The sequence below is a fragment of the Meleagris gallopavo genome, chromosome 1, assembly GCF_905368555.1.
Source record: "Meleagris gallopavo chromosome 1, MGAL_WU_HG_1.1, whole genome shotgun sequence".
Taxonomy (NCBI): domain Eukaryota; kingdom Metazoa; phylum Chordata; class Aves; order Galliformes; family Phasianidae; genus Meleagris; species Meleagris gallopavo.
In genome coordinates, this window is record NC_139404.1 from 84,018,372 (window position 1) to 84,035,426 (window position 17,055).

At 43.6% G+C, this 17,055-nt stretch overlaps 1 protein-coding gene across 3 annotated transcripts; it reads left to right on the top strand.

The window, feature by feature from the left end:
- The first annotated feature begins 866 nt into the window (after positions 1-866).
- Positions 867-9,057, top strand: NFKBIZ (NFKB inhibitor zeta). 3 transcript variants are annotated; one of them, XM_085238930.1, is made up of 12 exons: positions 867-1,239; positions 1,452-1,591; positions 2,520-2,556; positions 2,661-2,764; positions 2,875-3,638; positions 4,077-4,182; positions 4,507-4,653; positions 5,001-5,064; positions 5,630-5,799; positions 6,239-6,349; positions 6,440-6,607; positions 7,590-9,057. In XM_085238930.1, the coding sequence occupies exons 1-12, from the start codon at positions 1,014-1,016 to the stop codon at positions 7,641-7,643; spliced, it is 2,091 nt and encodes a 696-aa protein (XP_085095056.1). In that variant the 5' UTR covers positions 867-1,013; the 3' UTR covers positions 7,644-9,057. The 3 variants fall into 3 exon arrangements, with proteins under 3 accessions (XP_085095056.1, XP_085095050.1, XP_085095043.1); XM_085238924.1 differs by having other exon boundaries at positions 869-1,239; positions 1,455-1,591; positions 2,658-2,764; XM_085238917.1 differs by having other exon boundaries at positions 870-1,239; positions 2,658-2,764.
- The last annotated feature ends 7,998 nt before the right edge of the window (positions 9,058-17,055 follow it).

A 17,055-nucleotide genomic window follows, 5' to 3' on the forward strand; every position in this document is an offset into this window, starting at 1 on the left:
AAACATACAGCCTGATTTCAGAAATCCTTGCTTGCATAATGCAGTTCATTGAAACCTGCTGCTGATGAGGGAGCAAATGAATTTCTTGCTTTATTAGGCTATGCTATTTCTGGCACTGGGTAGCGTTTGACTTCATTTTATATGTTGCATTTGCCAGTTTTACTGTCACTGCATAAATCTGATCTGTGGCTTAAAAGCAGTGTTTTTGGAGTAGGAAATTGTGGATGCTGCCAAGTGAAACCCTTTCCTCACTCGACAGGGGCTAAAATGTTTGAATACTACAAGGTAATTCCCTCCTGCCTCCTCACAGCTGATTAATATAATTTCACGTTGCACCTGTCTCATGTTTTTTTAGCACAATTAGAACATGTATAATAACCTAAATTATAGACCTCCAATTTGCATAATATACTTCAGAAATACAGTGGTGTTTTACTGCATATTTTCGGGGCAGCCGCAGTGCTAACAACATCCTAATCACAACCTGCTGCGGACAAACACGGGCTCGTGTGACGGTGAGTACGGTGGCAGCTGAGCCAGCCGAAACACCTTTCCGAAAGGTAGAAAAGGGAGAAGCGCGCCCTGTGAATACAGTTAACAGGCCGGCGGGGTTGATGTTAAAAGCGAGTGAGAGACTGCGCTTGTGCTTAGCGCAGGCACCGCACAGCTTCGCCTCCCCGCTCTGCTGCGCTCCGACTCCACCGCAGCACAAAACAAGACACTTTTGGTGCCTGCTCCGCGCTGGGCAGCCGCTGCGGGGTGACTCGGCCTGGCTGCGTGCCCCAGCCCCGTTCCGGGCGCGGCCGCGTCCCGCCTCCCCCCGCCGCCCTTACGGGAAGCGCGGCCCCGCCCGTGCCCGGGCCCGCCTCTGCCGGCGGGGCGGAGCCGCTATAAGCGCGGCGCGGTTGCCGCCGCCCGCCAGTCCCCGCCGCGCCTCCCGCTCAGCCCTGGACGTGCCCGTCGCCGCGCCGCCGCCCGCCGTTCTCCGCCGCCCGCCGCCCCGCGGCACCGCCATGATCGTGGACAGCAGCCGGGACGCAGCGCCCGACGGCGACGGCGGGGCTCTCAGCAGCCCCATTAACCTCGCCTATTTCTACGGCGCCTCGCCTCACTCCAGCGAGGGCAGCTGCTCTCCGGCGCATTCCGCCCCGGGCTCGCCGGGCTCAGACTCGGACCTCTCGGTGAGCAGCCGCGGAGGCCGGAGGGACGGCCGGGGAGGCGCCCGCCCCGCGCTGCAAGGTACGGCGGGGCCGGGGCTGCGGGGAGGAGGGGACGTGGCGGCGGCCGCGGGTCCGCGCTCGGGTTCTTTCCGGCTCTTTTGGTAGCGATGCGCTGGGCCGGGCCTGATGAGGCTCTCGGCTGCGACTTTGGGTGCCTTCCACGGGCTCGTCTGCTTCTGTGAATGCCGACCCCGCGGCTTAAGCGCCGTCTTCCGTGTGCTCTCTCGACAGCAGAGCAGCACATGGGGGGAGGAAAGCAGCACAGAGGGCCGTTCCAGGGGGTCCGCGTGAAGAACTCGGTGAAGGAGCTCCTGCTGCACTTCAGGAGCAGCAAGCAGATGTCCTCGGGCCCCGCTGCGGATGAAGGCAAGGTAATGAGCGTTTTTCAGGGCTGACATAATGGGGTTTAACCATGATTGAGGTTGGCGAAGGAAGGCACGCGTTAAAGTTTCTGGTGTTATCTGATGGGGATGGAGTCATAATTCTTCCTTTTCAATACACGCCGTGGAAGAAGAGAGCTGGGAGGAGATGGGCAAGACAGGTGGGGGGCACCTGAACGTCTCACTGAGCCCTCCTCAAAAAACATAATCTTTATCTGAATTCTCCTCAAAAAACATTTTGAGGAGAATTCAGATAAAAATGGGCTTATGTTCTGTGCTTAGACAAGCCCTGTTAGCTCATGTGAGGACATTCGTTTTAGGAGCGGAGAGCCTTCTCTGAGGAGAATTACATAGCAGCGTATTGCATTCTTCCCGTGTAAAGGCAGACAGACCGCAGTCTGGAAAATAGGAAGATGTGAGAAACGCTGAGAGGCTTAGAGAGAGTTTTTCCTCACAGTCTGCCTTTTGATAACGTGTTGGAGTTTCTTACACAAGTGTTGCCACTGGAAACTTTTTGCATAGAAAAGTTCACAGCATTAGAGACAGAGAAAATGAGCAGGCTAATTCATATTTAAAAAAAAAAAAAAAAAAAAAAGCAAAATCTTCAGACCTCACTGGGGAATGTTGTCTTTCGCTACATTTTCTTGAGTTCTGTGGTGTTGTAACAAATAGCTAATTAAAAAAGCCTTAAGAAAAAAGGCAGTTTTCATTTAAGTTGCATAAAACTCTTTATGTTTTCTAACCTCAATTGAAAACAAATTAAGGCTTGACTGTCCTGTACTAGGATTATTCTAAGACGTATTCTATGTTTATAAAAGCAAACCTCTGCTTCTTTTTGTTTTGTTTCATTTTCACTGAAATAGCATTATAATGATTGAATAATCTGTTTTTCTTGGTTTTTTTTTTTCCCCCTCAAAAGGCACAAGGAGGATTGGTAAACTACGAACCATACACAGGTAAGAAAAACACCTGAACATTTCTGAATACTCTGCAATGATATTTTAAAAATTGATTGTAAGAATAATTGTTTATTTATTGATATGTTTGTTTATTTTAGCAGAGTTAAAGAGCGTTCTAGGTCAGGGTGGCAAAAGAAAGGCTCCTGAGCTCCTTTCTGATGGACCTCCTTTCAAACGCCAAGTTAATGTTCATCCACACCTCCTGGTAAGCTTGAAGTAGTATTTTTTCTATGCCTGTTTCTTTGTAATCGGAAAGTATCTCCTAAAACAATACCTCTGACTCCGTGGGGCTTGTTTTGCTTCTTTTTCTGACAGACGCCACCCCAGACCCCAACTTCAATGGATAACATGGAAGAGACGCATAAAAACGAACCAAAGCATGACAGCAGTTCTGATCTGCTTCAGAACATCATAAACATTAAGAACGAGTCCAGCCCTGTTTCCCTGAACACAGTGCAGGTTAGCTGGTTGCACGGTGTCTCCAGCCACAGCTCACCTGGAGAACAGTACCATGACAGTTCGGGAACACAGGCTTTCTCCCCACCCCAGAAGTACCAAGCATTCCAAGATCATACCTCCCAGAATATGCTTGATCCTCCTCAGCATTACCAGTTTCCTTCATCGCAGAACCAGGATTTGTCACAGAACTACACTTCGGATGCATCTCTGGAGTACAGGCCGTTTTCTGCCAATGACCAGTCTCCAGGCTACCACCAGCACGCCTTTGAGAGCCATGAACTGCAGTATTGCCCATCACAAAGTTTCTCCTCCCTCCTGAACGATTCTGAAGGCTCGGAGAACATCTCTGCTCCCCTTCAGTCCTTGACCAGTGCCCACCCGCAGGCTACTGTCAGCCCCCACGCTCAGAACTTCAGCCTGGCTCCAAATAATGTCTGCAGTAGTCTTGAACGCAGTGTGTCTTTGGCCACTTTAAATGTCTCTCTACCACCCCAAAGTGTTGCCAGAAACACAACGCAGTTGGGCAAGTCGTTTTTCCAGTGGCAAGTGGAGCAGGAGGAAAACAAATTGGCTAACATCTCTCAAGACCAGTTCCTAGCAAAAGACTCAGATGGAGACACGTGAGTAGCCCTTATCTCACTGTTTCTGAAATAGAATGTTGGAGAGTACTTCTGTTCAGGTTTTGGCAGACCACTAAGTTGTAGTGAAAGCTGTTTCTTAGTGGTGCTTGTGCCATGAGTGCAGTAGTTTCACCAGCTGTGGTCTTGCTGATGGGCTGTGATGCATGCAGTTGCAGCATATCTAGTAGATAAGATAGCTGTATCATCTCGTGTCAGGTACTTACTAGATTTTTATCTGGTAAAATGAGAGAAAAAAGATTCTAATTTAGATGCTTTAAATTGCCTTGGGAGGAAGGTGCCTGAGTTTCCATCTTAGTCACTCAGATGAAGTCTGAAGCTGACAGTATAAAGCCGTTCCCACAGTGTACGTTTGGAATTGCGTAGTGACTTGAGCCCCAATCTGTGTGGCTGTCTAACTGTTTTCCCCTCTTTATGCAGCTTCCTTCACATTGCTGTTGCCCAGGGCCGACGAGCTCTCTCCTACGTTCTTGCAAGGAAAATGGCTGCTCTGCATATGTTGGATATTAAAGAGCACAATGGCCAGGTGAGGTTCTCGAACTCTTCCCACCCGCTTTGTGCACCTGAGTGCTCTGATGTCTGGACCCTGAGGAAAATGTGGTGAAATGCTTATTTAATATTAACCCTGAGATTTAGTCTGCATACTAATATTAACCTTGAGCTATTAATACTTCTTGGGATCACCTTGAGCTGGTAAAACTATACACTCGACTTTTTGTCCTGGCTTCCTGGTATTCATAATCACTGCTTAAATAATACTGGGTAGCTAGGCTTTTTGTTTGTTTTAGTTGCTCTTTCCTGTTAGAGATCAGATGACTAATAGTTGAAATTTTCTTCTCAATGTTTGCAGAGTGCTTTCCAGGTTGCTGTGGCTGCCAACCAGCATCTCATTGTGCAGGATTTGGTTAGCCTGGGGGCTCAAGTCAACACCACAGACTGCTGGGGTAGAACACCATTGCATGTTTGTGCTGAGAAGGGGCATGCCCAGGTCCTTCAGGTGAGAATGAGGCAGACATGGCTCTGCCCTATCCATAGTTCTAACTTGATATTAGCAGTTTTGGAGGGCTACAAAAATGCTGCACTTCTCCTTATCTTTTTCCTGTGTAGCCTTTTTGATATTATCTTAGACTCTACATTAACGGTTTAAAGTGAGGATGACTCTTGCTGTAAGATTCCCACCAGTGAGGGATTAGGTAGTGTAGTATACGAAAACAATAAGTAAGTCTTAAGTCTTTAATACTGTTTTTGAATGCAACTTTGTTGCAGCGAGAACTGTATACAAGCTTGAGGAAGCAGTGTGTGGTTTAGGTAGACCTAAATGCATACCTGTTCCCACGTTTGTAGGCAATCCAAAAGGGAGCCATGGGAAGCAATCAATATGTGGACCTTGAGGCAACGAACTATGACGGTGAGTAGTTTGGGGTTTATAACTTACAGTTGACTGGGTGATACAGGGTTTTATAGCTGCTGATGTGAATGTTATCCTGGGAAAAGAGCAATAAAATGGATTATATCTTTGCCAGGTTCAAATTCACAATTAGAATTGAAATTGCATTACAGTTGGCATATCTGTCAGATAAAGGCACAGCTAGCCTCTGCCTGTTGAGATCTTTCCCTGGTCTCTCGTATGTGTGATTGATGTGTTTGACATGGAAAGGGTAGATGATAATAGGCTATTGTTTAAAATGTGAGTACCAGTGGTATATTGCTGGATACAGAATGCAGTGTCTCTAGCACCAGAGAGTTGTTTTAATTGAACCTATTTTCCGTGTGACAGATCTTCCTGAAGTATGTTCTCTAAAGAAGTATTTTAACAGAGATCCTTATGTGACTTGTCACTTAGAGTGACTAGCAGCCCAAATCCTGAGCTATTCAGGAGTAGTAGTCATTCTTACTTAAAAATGTAGAAGCAAACAGCCAGTCAAGAATTTTGTATTACATTCATTCATTAATGTTGAACTTCTCATGTTAAGGTTTGACAGCCCTGCACTGTGCTGTTCTGGCCCATAATGCTGTGCTGCATGAACTACAAAACTGTCAACCACCTCACTCCCCTGAGGTTCAGGAACTTCTGCTGAGAAACAAGAGCCTGGTTGAAACCATCAAGACTCTGATACAAATGGGAGCTTCTGTTGAAGCAAAAGTAAGTAGAACAATTTTTGTGTAAAATGCCAGATCCAAAGAAGGCATGGAAGCAGATCATGCCCCTTTTTCCCATGCCACATCTCAGCTCACTTAACAGGGAGGAAGTAGACTCATTTGAAAGCTTCCTAAGCAACCTAAAGCTTAATTTACCTAAGTGGAATAAGAATGTTGGATTTATTAAGAACAAGGTATTATCAATGCAAATGAACCATGGGAAAAGGGAGGTGACGGTCTAATTTCTGGATTAAGAATGATACCATGCCAGTTGGAATTGGTTGTGCCTTAAATTTAAGAATATGTTTGGAGCGTTGTAGTAATAGGATGCTGATGATATACTGCTTTTGAACTGTAAATTGTTGTCAAGTACTGCTTCCTGTCCAGACAGACCTTCAGTGAAATGAGTACTATTGCTCAACGTTGTTTCCTTTTTTTGGTAGGATCGCAAGAGCGGTCGCTCTGCTTTACATTTGGCAGCAGAGGAAGCAAATCTGGAGCTCATTCGTCTCTTCTTGGAGCTGCCCAACTGCCTCTCTTTTGTTAATGCAAAGGTAGGTAGATATAATCCAGGATGTGTACACCTGTCGCTGCCACTCATGCCCCTTGCTGTTTTTTTCACGGTGTTAATTTGTCTTTTCCAGGCTTACAATGGCAACACAGCACTCCATGTGGCTGCCAGCCTGCAGTATCGGGTGAGTCAGTTGGATGCAGTTCGCCTGCTAATGCGAAAGGGAGCTGATCCAAGTGCCAGAAATTTGGAAAATGAACAGCCAGTTCACTTGGTTCCTGATGGCCCTGTAGGAGAACAGGTAAAATAAATAAATAAATAAATAAAACAACCCGCCCCAAAAATCCCCAACCTCTTAGCCCCTGTCCTCCTGCACTAACACAGAAGTTATATTTCTCTCAAAATATTCCAAGTTTTGAGCTCTTGTAACTTCTAGAGAAAAGTTCCTGCAGCTGGTGTTTTCTTTAACATTTTCTTTAATGTTAGAATCAGGAAGAATATGCAGAGACTTGAAACTACAGATTTAATTTGAAGCTTCTTCCCCATCTCAGAAGCTTTTTTCCTATGAAAATAATATTTAGAAGTATTTTCTTCATAAATGTGCAGCATATGGGAGGTCATCTCCTTTCATGTGTTGATCTCAGTATGATGTAAGGCCATGTTAATAATTACAACAAGCAGGGAAAATGGCAATTCTTAGGCTTGAATAACAGATGAAGAAATAGCAGTTGTACAAATATGTAACCAAAACAGATGGCTCTTGAGCTAAGAAGCTAATAAACTGAGTAATTCTGTTGGTTCAAATCTTGTAAAATTGGATCCATTCTGATATAACTGAACTTGGAAGCTAGACTCAGATAAATGAGGAATGCAGAGTTCACAGAATCAAAGAATGGCCTGGGTTGGAAGGGACATCAAGGATCATGAAGCTCCAACCTTCTCCCTTCCTCCCCACAAGCAGGGCCTCCAACCTCCCCATTTAATACTAGACCAGGCTGCCCAGGGCCCCGTCCAACTTGGCCTTGAACACTCCAGGGACAGGGCATCACAACCTCTCTGGGCAGCCTGTTCCAGCACCTCACCACTCTCATAGTAAAGAACTTCCCCCTGACATCCAACCTAAATCTTTCTTCCTTCAACTTAAAACCATTTCCTTTTGTCATGTATTATCTATCTTTGTAAAGAGTTGAGTTGGACCTCTAATGTTGGTTTTTTTGTTTGTTTTAGATTGGTTCACTTTAGGATGATATGTGCTAATGGTTTTGTCTTTTTCTTTTGTCTAGATAAGACGTATCCTAAAAGGGAAGACAGTTCAACAGAGAGCGTCCCTGTTTTGAGCTCCATGTTACTTGGAGTTACCGTACACTCACTGTCAGTCAGGCAGTCCTATTGTATCTGTAAATAGACCATTTGCCTGGTGTTGGCAAATGTTAGTTGTTTCTATGAAACAAAAGTATTTTGTTCACTATTATATAGTGGGTTATGTAAGTTTAGGGAAAAAACAAAAACAACAAAAAAAAAGCCATAAAAACCTAACAAACCAGCAGTTAAATTCCTCTGAGCAAATGGGAATGTTTCATTCCCAAGTATGTGGAACCTTTGCCTGGATACCTGGATTTCATAGCTATGACAAGCTAACTTCTGGAAAAGGATGATTCTACAGTCAGTCTTGTTTGGAGATGGCTGATACGTGACAACACTGCAGAGTTTTTTGTTTGTGATAACACTTTAGTATTAAGTGTAAGAGAAATATTTTTTTTCAAATGGAAATTTTATTTATATACCTTTGTGGCTTCCTTCCAGTATCCTGTGCATGATTGTATATAATCATTGGCATTGTTGTACACTTGTATAGTTCTGAGCATCTATCAGTAGATTGGGAATGAGCTGAAGAAGAGATGAGTTTGCTGATCTTGAACTCTTAAATCACATGTGAAATTTTAATACTATACTGGGGCAAAAAGAACGGTTAAGATGAATTGTCCCTAGCACTGATGTGTTCGTGCTTTTGTAGCTGTTAAAACATGAGAGCCATGCTTGTTCAGGGGACAGTATTGGGTGGTTTTGTATCCAGCAGAGGCGTTTTCTTTTGTCTGGACAGTAGGTTGAGGGAGAAATATTGTGATTTACATAGTGTATATAACTTTGTCATATTTTAAGGATTATGATCCTGATTCACTGGAGATAATTAGCATGTATTTAGCTCTTGATGCATGTTGAAATCTCTCTTTGTTCATTGTGATACTTAAATGTTTTTAAGCCCCACTAGTGTCAGTAGAACTTGAGCACATGCCTAAGTTATCTACTGAATTGGGCTCTAGTCAGTTCTAGAGATTTAGCATTTTTCACCTAAGCAGAGTTAGTCCATTTATGGCTTTACCTTATAGGTATTGTAGAGAGCCAGTTGAAACTAATGTTTTTCTATTTTTAATAATTATAAATATTAATGCAAAATGTGTACTAATTATACTTGTATTCTGTTGGAGAAAGCTTCCTTCTCTCGTCAATTTCAGAACAATCCACACTGGGCTGTAATTCCAGCAATATGTTCTCCTAGTGGTCTTTGCTCTTATCCAGTTCTCGCATCACACGCGATTCTCTGCCATAGCCATTTAGTCTGATTGTGCTGTTGTGGCAAAGTATGTCTTGTAGGCAAGCTAAGTGGGAAAATCTAATATGCTGAGGCTGAGCTGTGATGTGTTTCTTGAAGGGTTTAATGTATCTTGTGTTTGAATAAACATGTTAATTACACATTTTGGTGGTTACTGTCTGTGGTACGAATACTGATGGCAAAACCAAGCTTGAGATAAAACTGATATAGCACAGCAGTACTGCAAGACTGGTGAAGGTCCTTCTGTGAGATGTGAGATGGAGTCTCCCTTCTGCTTCACTGCTCATGCTTACTTTCCATGCTATTTTTTGTGGGTGATCCTAATGTGTTTTGGGTCACGCACCATGTGGTTGCCTGCGTATTGGTAGCTGTGCCTCAAATAGGAGTTAGAATTTGCACAACTTAGCGACTAAATCGTTACCTGAACAATTTTCTCTCACGGAGGATCTTTTATTCTTTTATTGTCCCTATATGAAAGAATTTCAATTCTGTAAAAAATCTCATGTTTTCCCTGTTATTTTTTTTGCCTGCCTTCTATTCTGGCAGCTCAGGTACGGTCAATTTAGCACTGATGAAAGTCCATACAAGTTATACGCTTGGGGAAGGACTGTTCTCACTTCACAAGTGCAAAGATGGGCTCTGAGTTGATTCCAACTGATCTTTCAAGAAGAGAACTATTATGACAGACTGTCCTGGCTGAGCACTGAGCTGGTAGACAGCAGCAGTCAGAAAGCAAATGAACCATGTAGTCCCTTTCAGTAGGAGAGGAACTGAGGGGAACTAGATCATTTCTGTGCTATTGAATAAACCCATTGTTTGCCCCCACCTCACTGTCGCATGCAGTTTGGGTGTCTGCTCAGGTAGGACTGTGTTGGGATTGGAAGAGGTGTGGGTCTGTGGAAGAGCTTCCCTACAGGGAAGAGCAGAATACATGAGCACTTTTCCGCTGCAGGAGCGGTGACTGACAGCAGATAGCACAGACCTGTGCTGTTGTCCAGCCAGAGAAACTGCACTGGGATTAGCTGCTCAGTGTGGGTTCCACTGTACAAAAGCCAAACACTAGTAATGAAGGAATCAAGAGCACAACAGACAAAAGGATGTGATTATTTGAGATGGAAGGGCTGTATACATATTTAAAAGGCAAACCTCTGTCGAGGATTAGTAAGTAGATGAACCGTGTCAGTCCTCCCTGTGTTGAAGGGTGCTGAGAAAGTACTTGATAAAGCTCTGTAGTATCGTACAAGCTTGCCCTGCTCTTAAATCTCTCCTGGGATTTTTCTAACAGATACGATGCTGGAGTAGATGATTATATCCTCTGTCCAAGTCATTGCAGATAGGGTCTTAGTGGTTGGTTCTCAGCTTCAGCCTGTCTCTGTTGCTTCCAGTTGCACCTTTGTGGGAGGAAAATCTGGGAAATTCATCCTGTGGTTAACAGAGTGCTTCAAGGGAGGGCCAGCAGATCATTTGGTCTGCTCCTGCTATGTGCAGAAAGTGGTCCCTGGAGGCCTTAAAAATAGCTTATTGTGCTGAGAAATGGCAGAAAGAGGAGGCCGTGTTTTATATAGTAGTTAAGAGTATGAAATGATGATGGAGAGTGGAAATAGGATTGAATTTCTATTAGGCTATAGGCTGAGATTATATTGGATATGATGCCATCTGAATGCATCTATTACTGCTAGTGAAGTTGTCTTTTTTTTTTTTTTTTTTTTTTTTTTTCTGTGAGGAGCCAAATTGCAAGCTTTCTGCATTTTCATGTTCTTTATAAAAGATGATTACAAAGGAAAAAAGTGCTGATGAGATTTGGTCCTTCACATCAGCCCAATCTGCCTGCCTGGCACTCATTCACTCATTTTTGGGTGTTGTTGGCTGAGTCATTTAACAAAGGGATAGAAGCACCTTGGGCTTCTGAGGGTAGCAGAGCATGAGTGTGTACACTGTACTTATGTATAAAATAGGTGCTGTTGGTGAGAGGCTTTTAACAAGCGGGGGCTGTTGTTTCAGTGATATTAGTGCTGTTGATTTGTAAGTATTCTTGAAGGCACTCTACATTAAAAAAATATATATATAAAACTGAAAAAAATCCTGAGGTGGGGCAGAAGTGTTTGGAACAAATTTAATCTGCACACAGTCTAATTCATTGTATTGAGGTCTGTAGGTAATTTCACAAGAAAGCTTCCTCACCTCAAGTATAACTGACTCATTTATCTGTCCTATAGTATTGCGAAGTTCTGACGTATCTGATGTGACATGAATAGTTATTTGAAACGATCCTTTTTTTTTTTTTTTCTTTTACTGAAAGGCAAGTGATGTTAAATATTTAGCAGGCCAGTAGTGTTTACCTGAAAACCTGTGGTGCTGGAAAAGTGCAGAACCACTTTTATTGACTTGGATGCAGGCGTGCCATTTGTTTCTATATACAATAGAGGCAAAAGAAACTAGCTTTGGTCTAAGTAGGGATCTTAAGAGGTAGAGAGCTTTGTTCCCAGGATGTTTCTGATTTGTTTGTCTAAGTAAGCCAAACCTCAGGAAGGAGTTGCTTTTTGATTTTTGTGGACTATTCATCTGGCTGGAACTGTGGAAGGTGGCAATTCATGATTTACAAGAAATGTGTTCTGCTTCTGGGGATGGAAAAAGTACATTTCCCACATTCATTGCTCATTTTATATTTTTATCAGAAAAAGAAAACATGTCCAGGAAGTGCATTCTTAGAGAGGTTGGGTGTGGTGGAAGAGACTTCAAAGATACAAGATGAAGTGCTTGTTCTTCTCGCCTGACTGTTTGCTTATCTGGTCGCCTCTCTAAAAAAACGTAAATGCTCTCCTCTGTAGGATGATTCAAGTGCCCTAAAAACGGAAGCTTGAGAACAGGTTCTTGCAACTAAATATCTGACAGAAATTGATCAAATCTCTTAGAGCATTCAAAGCAAGTTCTCCTATCATCCTGATCTACTACTTCTCTTGAGTCTTTAGTAGTGGTGCTGGTTCAAGGTACTGATGACTTGTACCTCTGGCTTCACATTGGGACGGTTAGTATCAGCCACCATTGTGACACTGCTACCTATTACTTCTTGTGATTAGGACAAGGACTGATGCTGCCAGTGATGAGAATGACCTGTGTTTGGTTTCTGAAGGGCAAGTGGCTCCCCTGTTAGCCAGGGAGCCTTTTAACAACTGCCCTGCCTCCCTTCCCCATTATCTGTAGGGCTGAGTGAGGGCTTGCCTGGCTGTGTTCTTCCACTTTGAGAAGAGGCCTCTCTTAGCACCTTAGAACTTTTTCCAGAAAATTATATGCTAATTTGAGAAGAGAAAGGTTTAGTTTGCTTAAGGGGTGGACTTACTGATATTGTTGCCTCTAAAGGAGGCAGAACTAGCCCCTAATTGAAATAGTTTGAAGCCAGCCTTGGTATGTGGGAATGCTGATCTGTAGACAAAGCTCACGTGGCCAGCTGTGTTTCCTAGCACAATTTACCCACTCTTGTTGACTAGTGGACCCATGTCGAATCTTAGTGTTTTATTTTTGTTTGTTTATTTACAGATTAGCTCACTCTTAGCAAAAATTCGAGACCTGATGAAAGATACTGATGAAATTGGGAACCACAATAGTGTAGAGATGCTATGTGAAGTTATCTCTTTTCAAATGATTTGATTTGGAGATTTGTTTCACCTTTAGGCATCTATCTCGGTTTTGTGGGGGGAAGGTGATATATCTGGGCCCATGTTTGTTTAGTGTGTATTTTCAGCTCTTAGAACTGATTAAGAGGATGACTCAGTAACTCTTTGGATTTTACTTGGTAAACCTTCCTCTTAGCTCTGAAAAATTGATCTAAACTGTTTTTAGAAAATAGATTGGTTAGTGCAGCAACCACATTTGTGGTTTTTTCTCTTAGTTTCTGGTAAAATGTCTACCCTCCCCTGCTAGTCAGAAAGCCCAAGGGATGACGAAGGCAGTGGTTTTGATTTAAGAGTGGAAGCTCATTGCTTCTTTAAACTTGCCTAGGCTGTGATTTGGACTGACAGTGGGTCTTGGTGAAATGTTTACATGGGTGCAATACAGAGATGCTTTCACATATCCTTAATGAAAGTTTGTAGTCCTGTTCAGGTGGTCCCAGTCATGTATGTATAGTTCATGATACCAAATGCTGTCTGAGATTGGTTTTTAGGCCCCAGCTAAAAGATCTCATTGGCAGTGCTGAGCTCTCTCTATTGACTTAGATTTGGAAAGAGACAGCGCTTGCTTCATCTCAGTCTGTGGCTCCTTGGGATGGCATTCAGTTGTTGCATATGTGTCTCTTGGGGTCTTTCTGGAAAGGCCCAGAGCTGCCCTGGACTAAGAGAGACAGGAGAGTGTTTGCAATTCATAGATGTCAAACTCAGGCTTACCATACAATTGCCAAGAAGAGTGGGACTACATAAACAACCAATAAATCTTGCTGAACTTGGCAGGTACATGTTATTATCCTCAGACAAACCACAGGCCTTTTCTCAACAACTTTCATTCCACCAAAAACAAGTGACACCAATAAATTTGTGGTTCTTGTAAGAAGATTGGATATGTGAGGTCAACAGCAATGAAAGATTTTGAGAGAAGAGATGCTTACAGTGCTTGTCCTTTGCACTGTGTTGCAGTTTGGTGTAGCATGTAGGAGTAAGAATGGCGTCACCAGTGACTGCCCCTCTGCATACATCTTGAGGAAGATCTTTGGAGCAACTGGAGGAAAAACAATCGATATAGCAACATGCTATTATTACCATTCATCAGTAGATTTCCAGGTGGCTTCAAAGAGCAGCCAGACATTTATCCTATCACCTAGATAAGAAACCAGAAGTAGAGAGAAGAAGCTTGCCTGAAGATATTCACAGAACCACAAGAACCTCATCTAAAGGCAGTGAAAGCCTGCAATTATTCCTGCAGTTTCCTGCTCTTTCAAAATTTGCAGTGAGCGATGACTGATCTGTCAGTTGTTCACAATCTTTTATAAGTAATTTAAGTTTAGTTCATGTTGTGCCAATGTGAATTCTCCACTCGATTTGAGAGACCCTGCTAGTGGTAGGATTTAGGTTGGATGTCAGGGAGAAGTTCTTTACAGAGAGAGTGGTGAGGTGCTGGAACAGGCTGCCCAGAGAGGTTGTGGATGCCCCATCCCTGGAGGTGTTCGAGGCCAGGTTGGGCGGGGCCCAGAGCAGCCCGATCTAGTATTAAATGTGGAGTATTAAATGTGGCCCTGCATGTGGCAGGGGTGTTGGAACTTCACGATCCTTAAAGTACCTTCCAACCCTGGCCATTCTGTGATTCTGTGTGATTCTGCATGGCTGGGGCTGCCAGACAGTTTGGATCAGCCACTGGTCAAAAGTTCAGGAGGGAGATGCAACTTCTTCCAGAAGAATTTCATCTTGTTAACTCCAGGCAGCTAGAACAGGAAGAATAAAAAGAGACCTGGATCAGGAAAAAACAGACTGAAGCAAATGTAGTGTGCAACAACTGCAGAGAACTCTGAGCTTTATCCATGTCTTTTGTTGCTGCGTTTTGTGAATGTTGGGGGTGGAATTGTGAAAGCCTTTTTTCTTATGTAAGGTGAAATAATATATTTGGACATCTCACTAAAGAAGGATACTGAGTTGCTTGAGTGTGTGCAGAGAAAGGCAATAAAGCCGATGAAAGGACTAGAAAACAAGACATGAGGAGAAGCTGAGGAAGCTGGGATTGTTTAATCTGCAAAGGAGGATGCTCAGGGAAGACCTTATCGCTCTCCACAACTGCCTGAAAGAGGCTGCAGCAAGGTGGGGGATTAGTCTCTTTTCTCAGGTGGCAACTGATAGGATGTGAGGAAATGGCCTCCAGTTTATTGCACCGGAGGAGGTTTGGACTGGGTATTAGGAAGAATTTCTTCATGGAAAGGGAGGATAGGCTGCTACCTGGGGAAGCTGTGAGTCACTGTCCCAGGAGGTATTTAACAGATTGGTGGATGTGGCACTAGGACATGGTTTAATGGTGGGATAATGGTGTGAGGTGGATGATTGGACTTGATGATCTTAAAGATCTTTTCCAGCTTATATATATATTTCTATGGTTTTAAAAAGCTGATCACAGAACACGGTTTTAGTCATTGATGTATTTCTTAGAAAAGAATGGAGATGATTCAAATAGAAATAAACATTTGTTTTGCTGATAGGAGTTTTTAAATGTGCTTAAAATATTGCTATGAATATTGCAACAGCTGTATAGTGTAAGTCTTCCTATTAGGGCAGGGGTGGCATGATTCAGCTCAGGATGCGATTGACTCACTAAGAGGTGGGGACTGCTACTTAGGATAGACAAACAATAAATAAAATAAGTGTCTTTAACAGTTATCAAGTAGGAGAGGATGCTTTACTGCCTAGAGTATGCTGCTTTTATCCATCTCTGTCCTTGCCCCTGGCCCTAGTCACAGGCAGGTACAGTTCTTCAAACTTTCTCACGTATGTCTGAAGAAGAAAAATGCATATGTAGAGTAAGTTTAGAATATGGATCAATTTATTTTTGTACTCTGTAAGAGAATTGTATGTATGTATGCATGCAAAGTCTAAGTATGTAAAATGTATTGCGTGGGAGTGCATAAGGCAGCAAAACTCTTTCAAGAAGATTAATCTTTTAATCCAGGATTACTTCATTACTTCAGAAGTTTTTAAGTTCTTTTGTTAAAAATAGAAACTTTTCCCATACTATTCCCTTGAATTTGCAAATGGAATACACTAGTAAAAACCTGTAGCAAAATAACAAAGCTCCACATGGAATAAAGTCAGGTTTTTTAATGGATTTCTGTCCTGAGAATGAACGCCAACGTAGACTCTCCCATGCCTGACAAAGATGAAGAATGTCTGTTATGGCTGGTGAGGACCCTCGTGTCCTCCCTGTTTCCCTTTTGGTTGTGTCTCTCCCCATAAGTAGAGTAAGTCTATGTGAGATCGTAAACATTGCTGTCTCTTCTCTCTGCTCCAGCGAGGAGGAGGAAGACCCTAGAAAAGGTGGTTTGCATGCACATTTGAGCTGGAGTGGGATGGCTGAGTCATGATGGTGAGGGTCTGATGTGCTGCTTGGAACATGGCACAAAGTGCTTCAGAAGCTTCCAGCCCTCATCCAGGACTGCAGCCTGCCCATGAACCAGTAGCGCAAAGGCAGATGCCTTTGTTCGCTGTGTCTGTAATAAAGTACAAAGAACTTTTATTTCTTCTTCCTTAGTTGTCATAATGAAATTCTGTTACTAAAGTGGTTTATCTGTCTCCTGATGAGCATGAATGTCGTTAGCCTCTTTCCCACGCTCTCTACATCAGCATCTCAGGACTTTTCCCTTTATTTTGAGGTAGCACTGCCTTTCCACGCCTGGTGGCCTCAGCCCTATATTTGGGCAGAGCCTGGGCAGGGAGGGCTGGAGGGGAACCTGTCTGAGGTGGCTGGGCACTAACCAGCTCCACATCTTGCTGCGGGTGAGGATGTGCTGGGGCACAGCACAACCATTTGGTTGTCCCGACCACAAGGGCCACCAGTGTGCCCTTTGCCAGTAAGAGGTACTTGCTGCAGGGTCACTGACAGCCATCCCCTGTCAACATGGATGGGGCAGGAGCACTACTAATAAACTCTTCTTTTTTTTTAAAAAAAGTCTTTTTGCTTTTGAGGAGACTACCAGAAAAATGCAGCAAGAACTTTAGGAAAGGCGGTGTGGCCCTCTATGGAAGAAGCACGCACCTCTATTCAGGTGCTGCCCACCCTTGCAATCTCCCGCTGCCCCCACATTCTGCTGAGATCTTGTGACAGCCTCTGCCCTGAAGAGCTCCTGGTCTAGACGCTGCCACAAAGATGAGCATGCATCAAACAGATGAGTCTTCCCTGACTGTTTGCTTGACTCTTCCAAAAGGCCTTCCGGCATACATGAGGAGATTTGAATAAGGAGAGGGAGGAGGCCTGGCTGCCCCATGGGGCATCCATCAGCTTCTGGCTTGGTTTCTGTACAGTCTACATGCTGCTGTGCTGTGGTCCTTGTTATCACACTGATGGCTCTGGTTCTTGCTCTGCCTGTTTAGTTTTACTCCATTGTTGAATTTATTGCTCCTGGACTCTTTACTCTTGTTGGCTCCTGATAAATTGCTGCCTCTTATTAGCCTTAA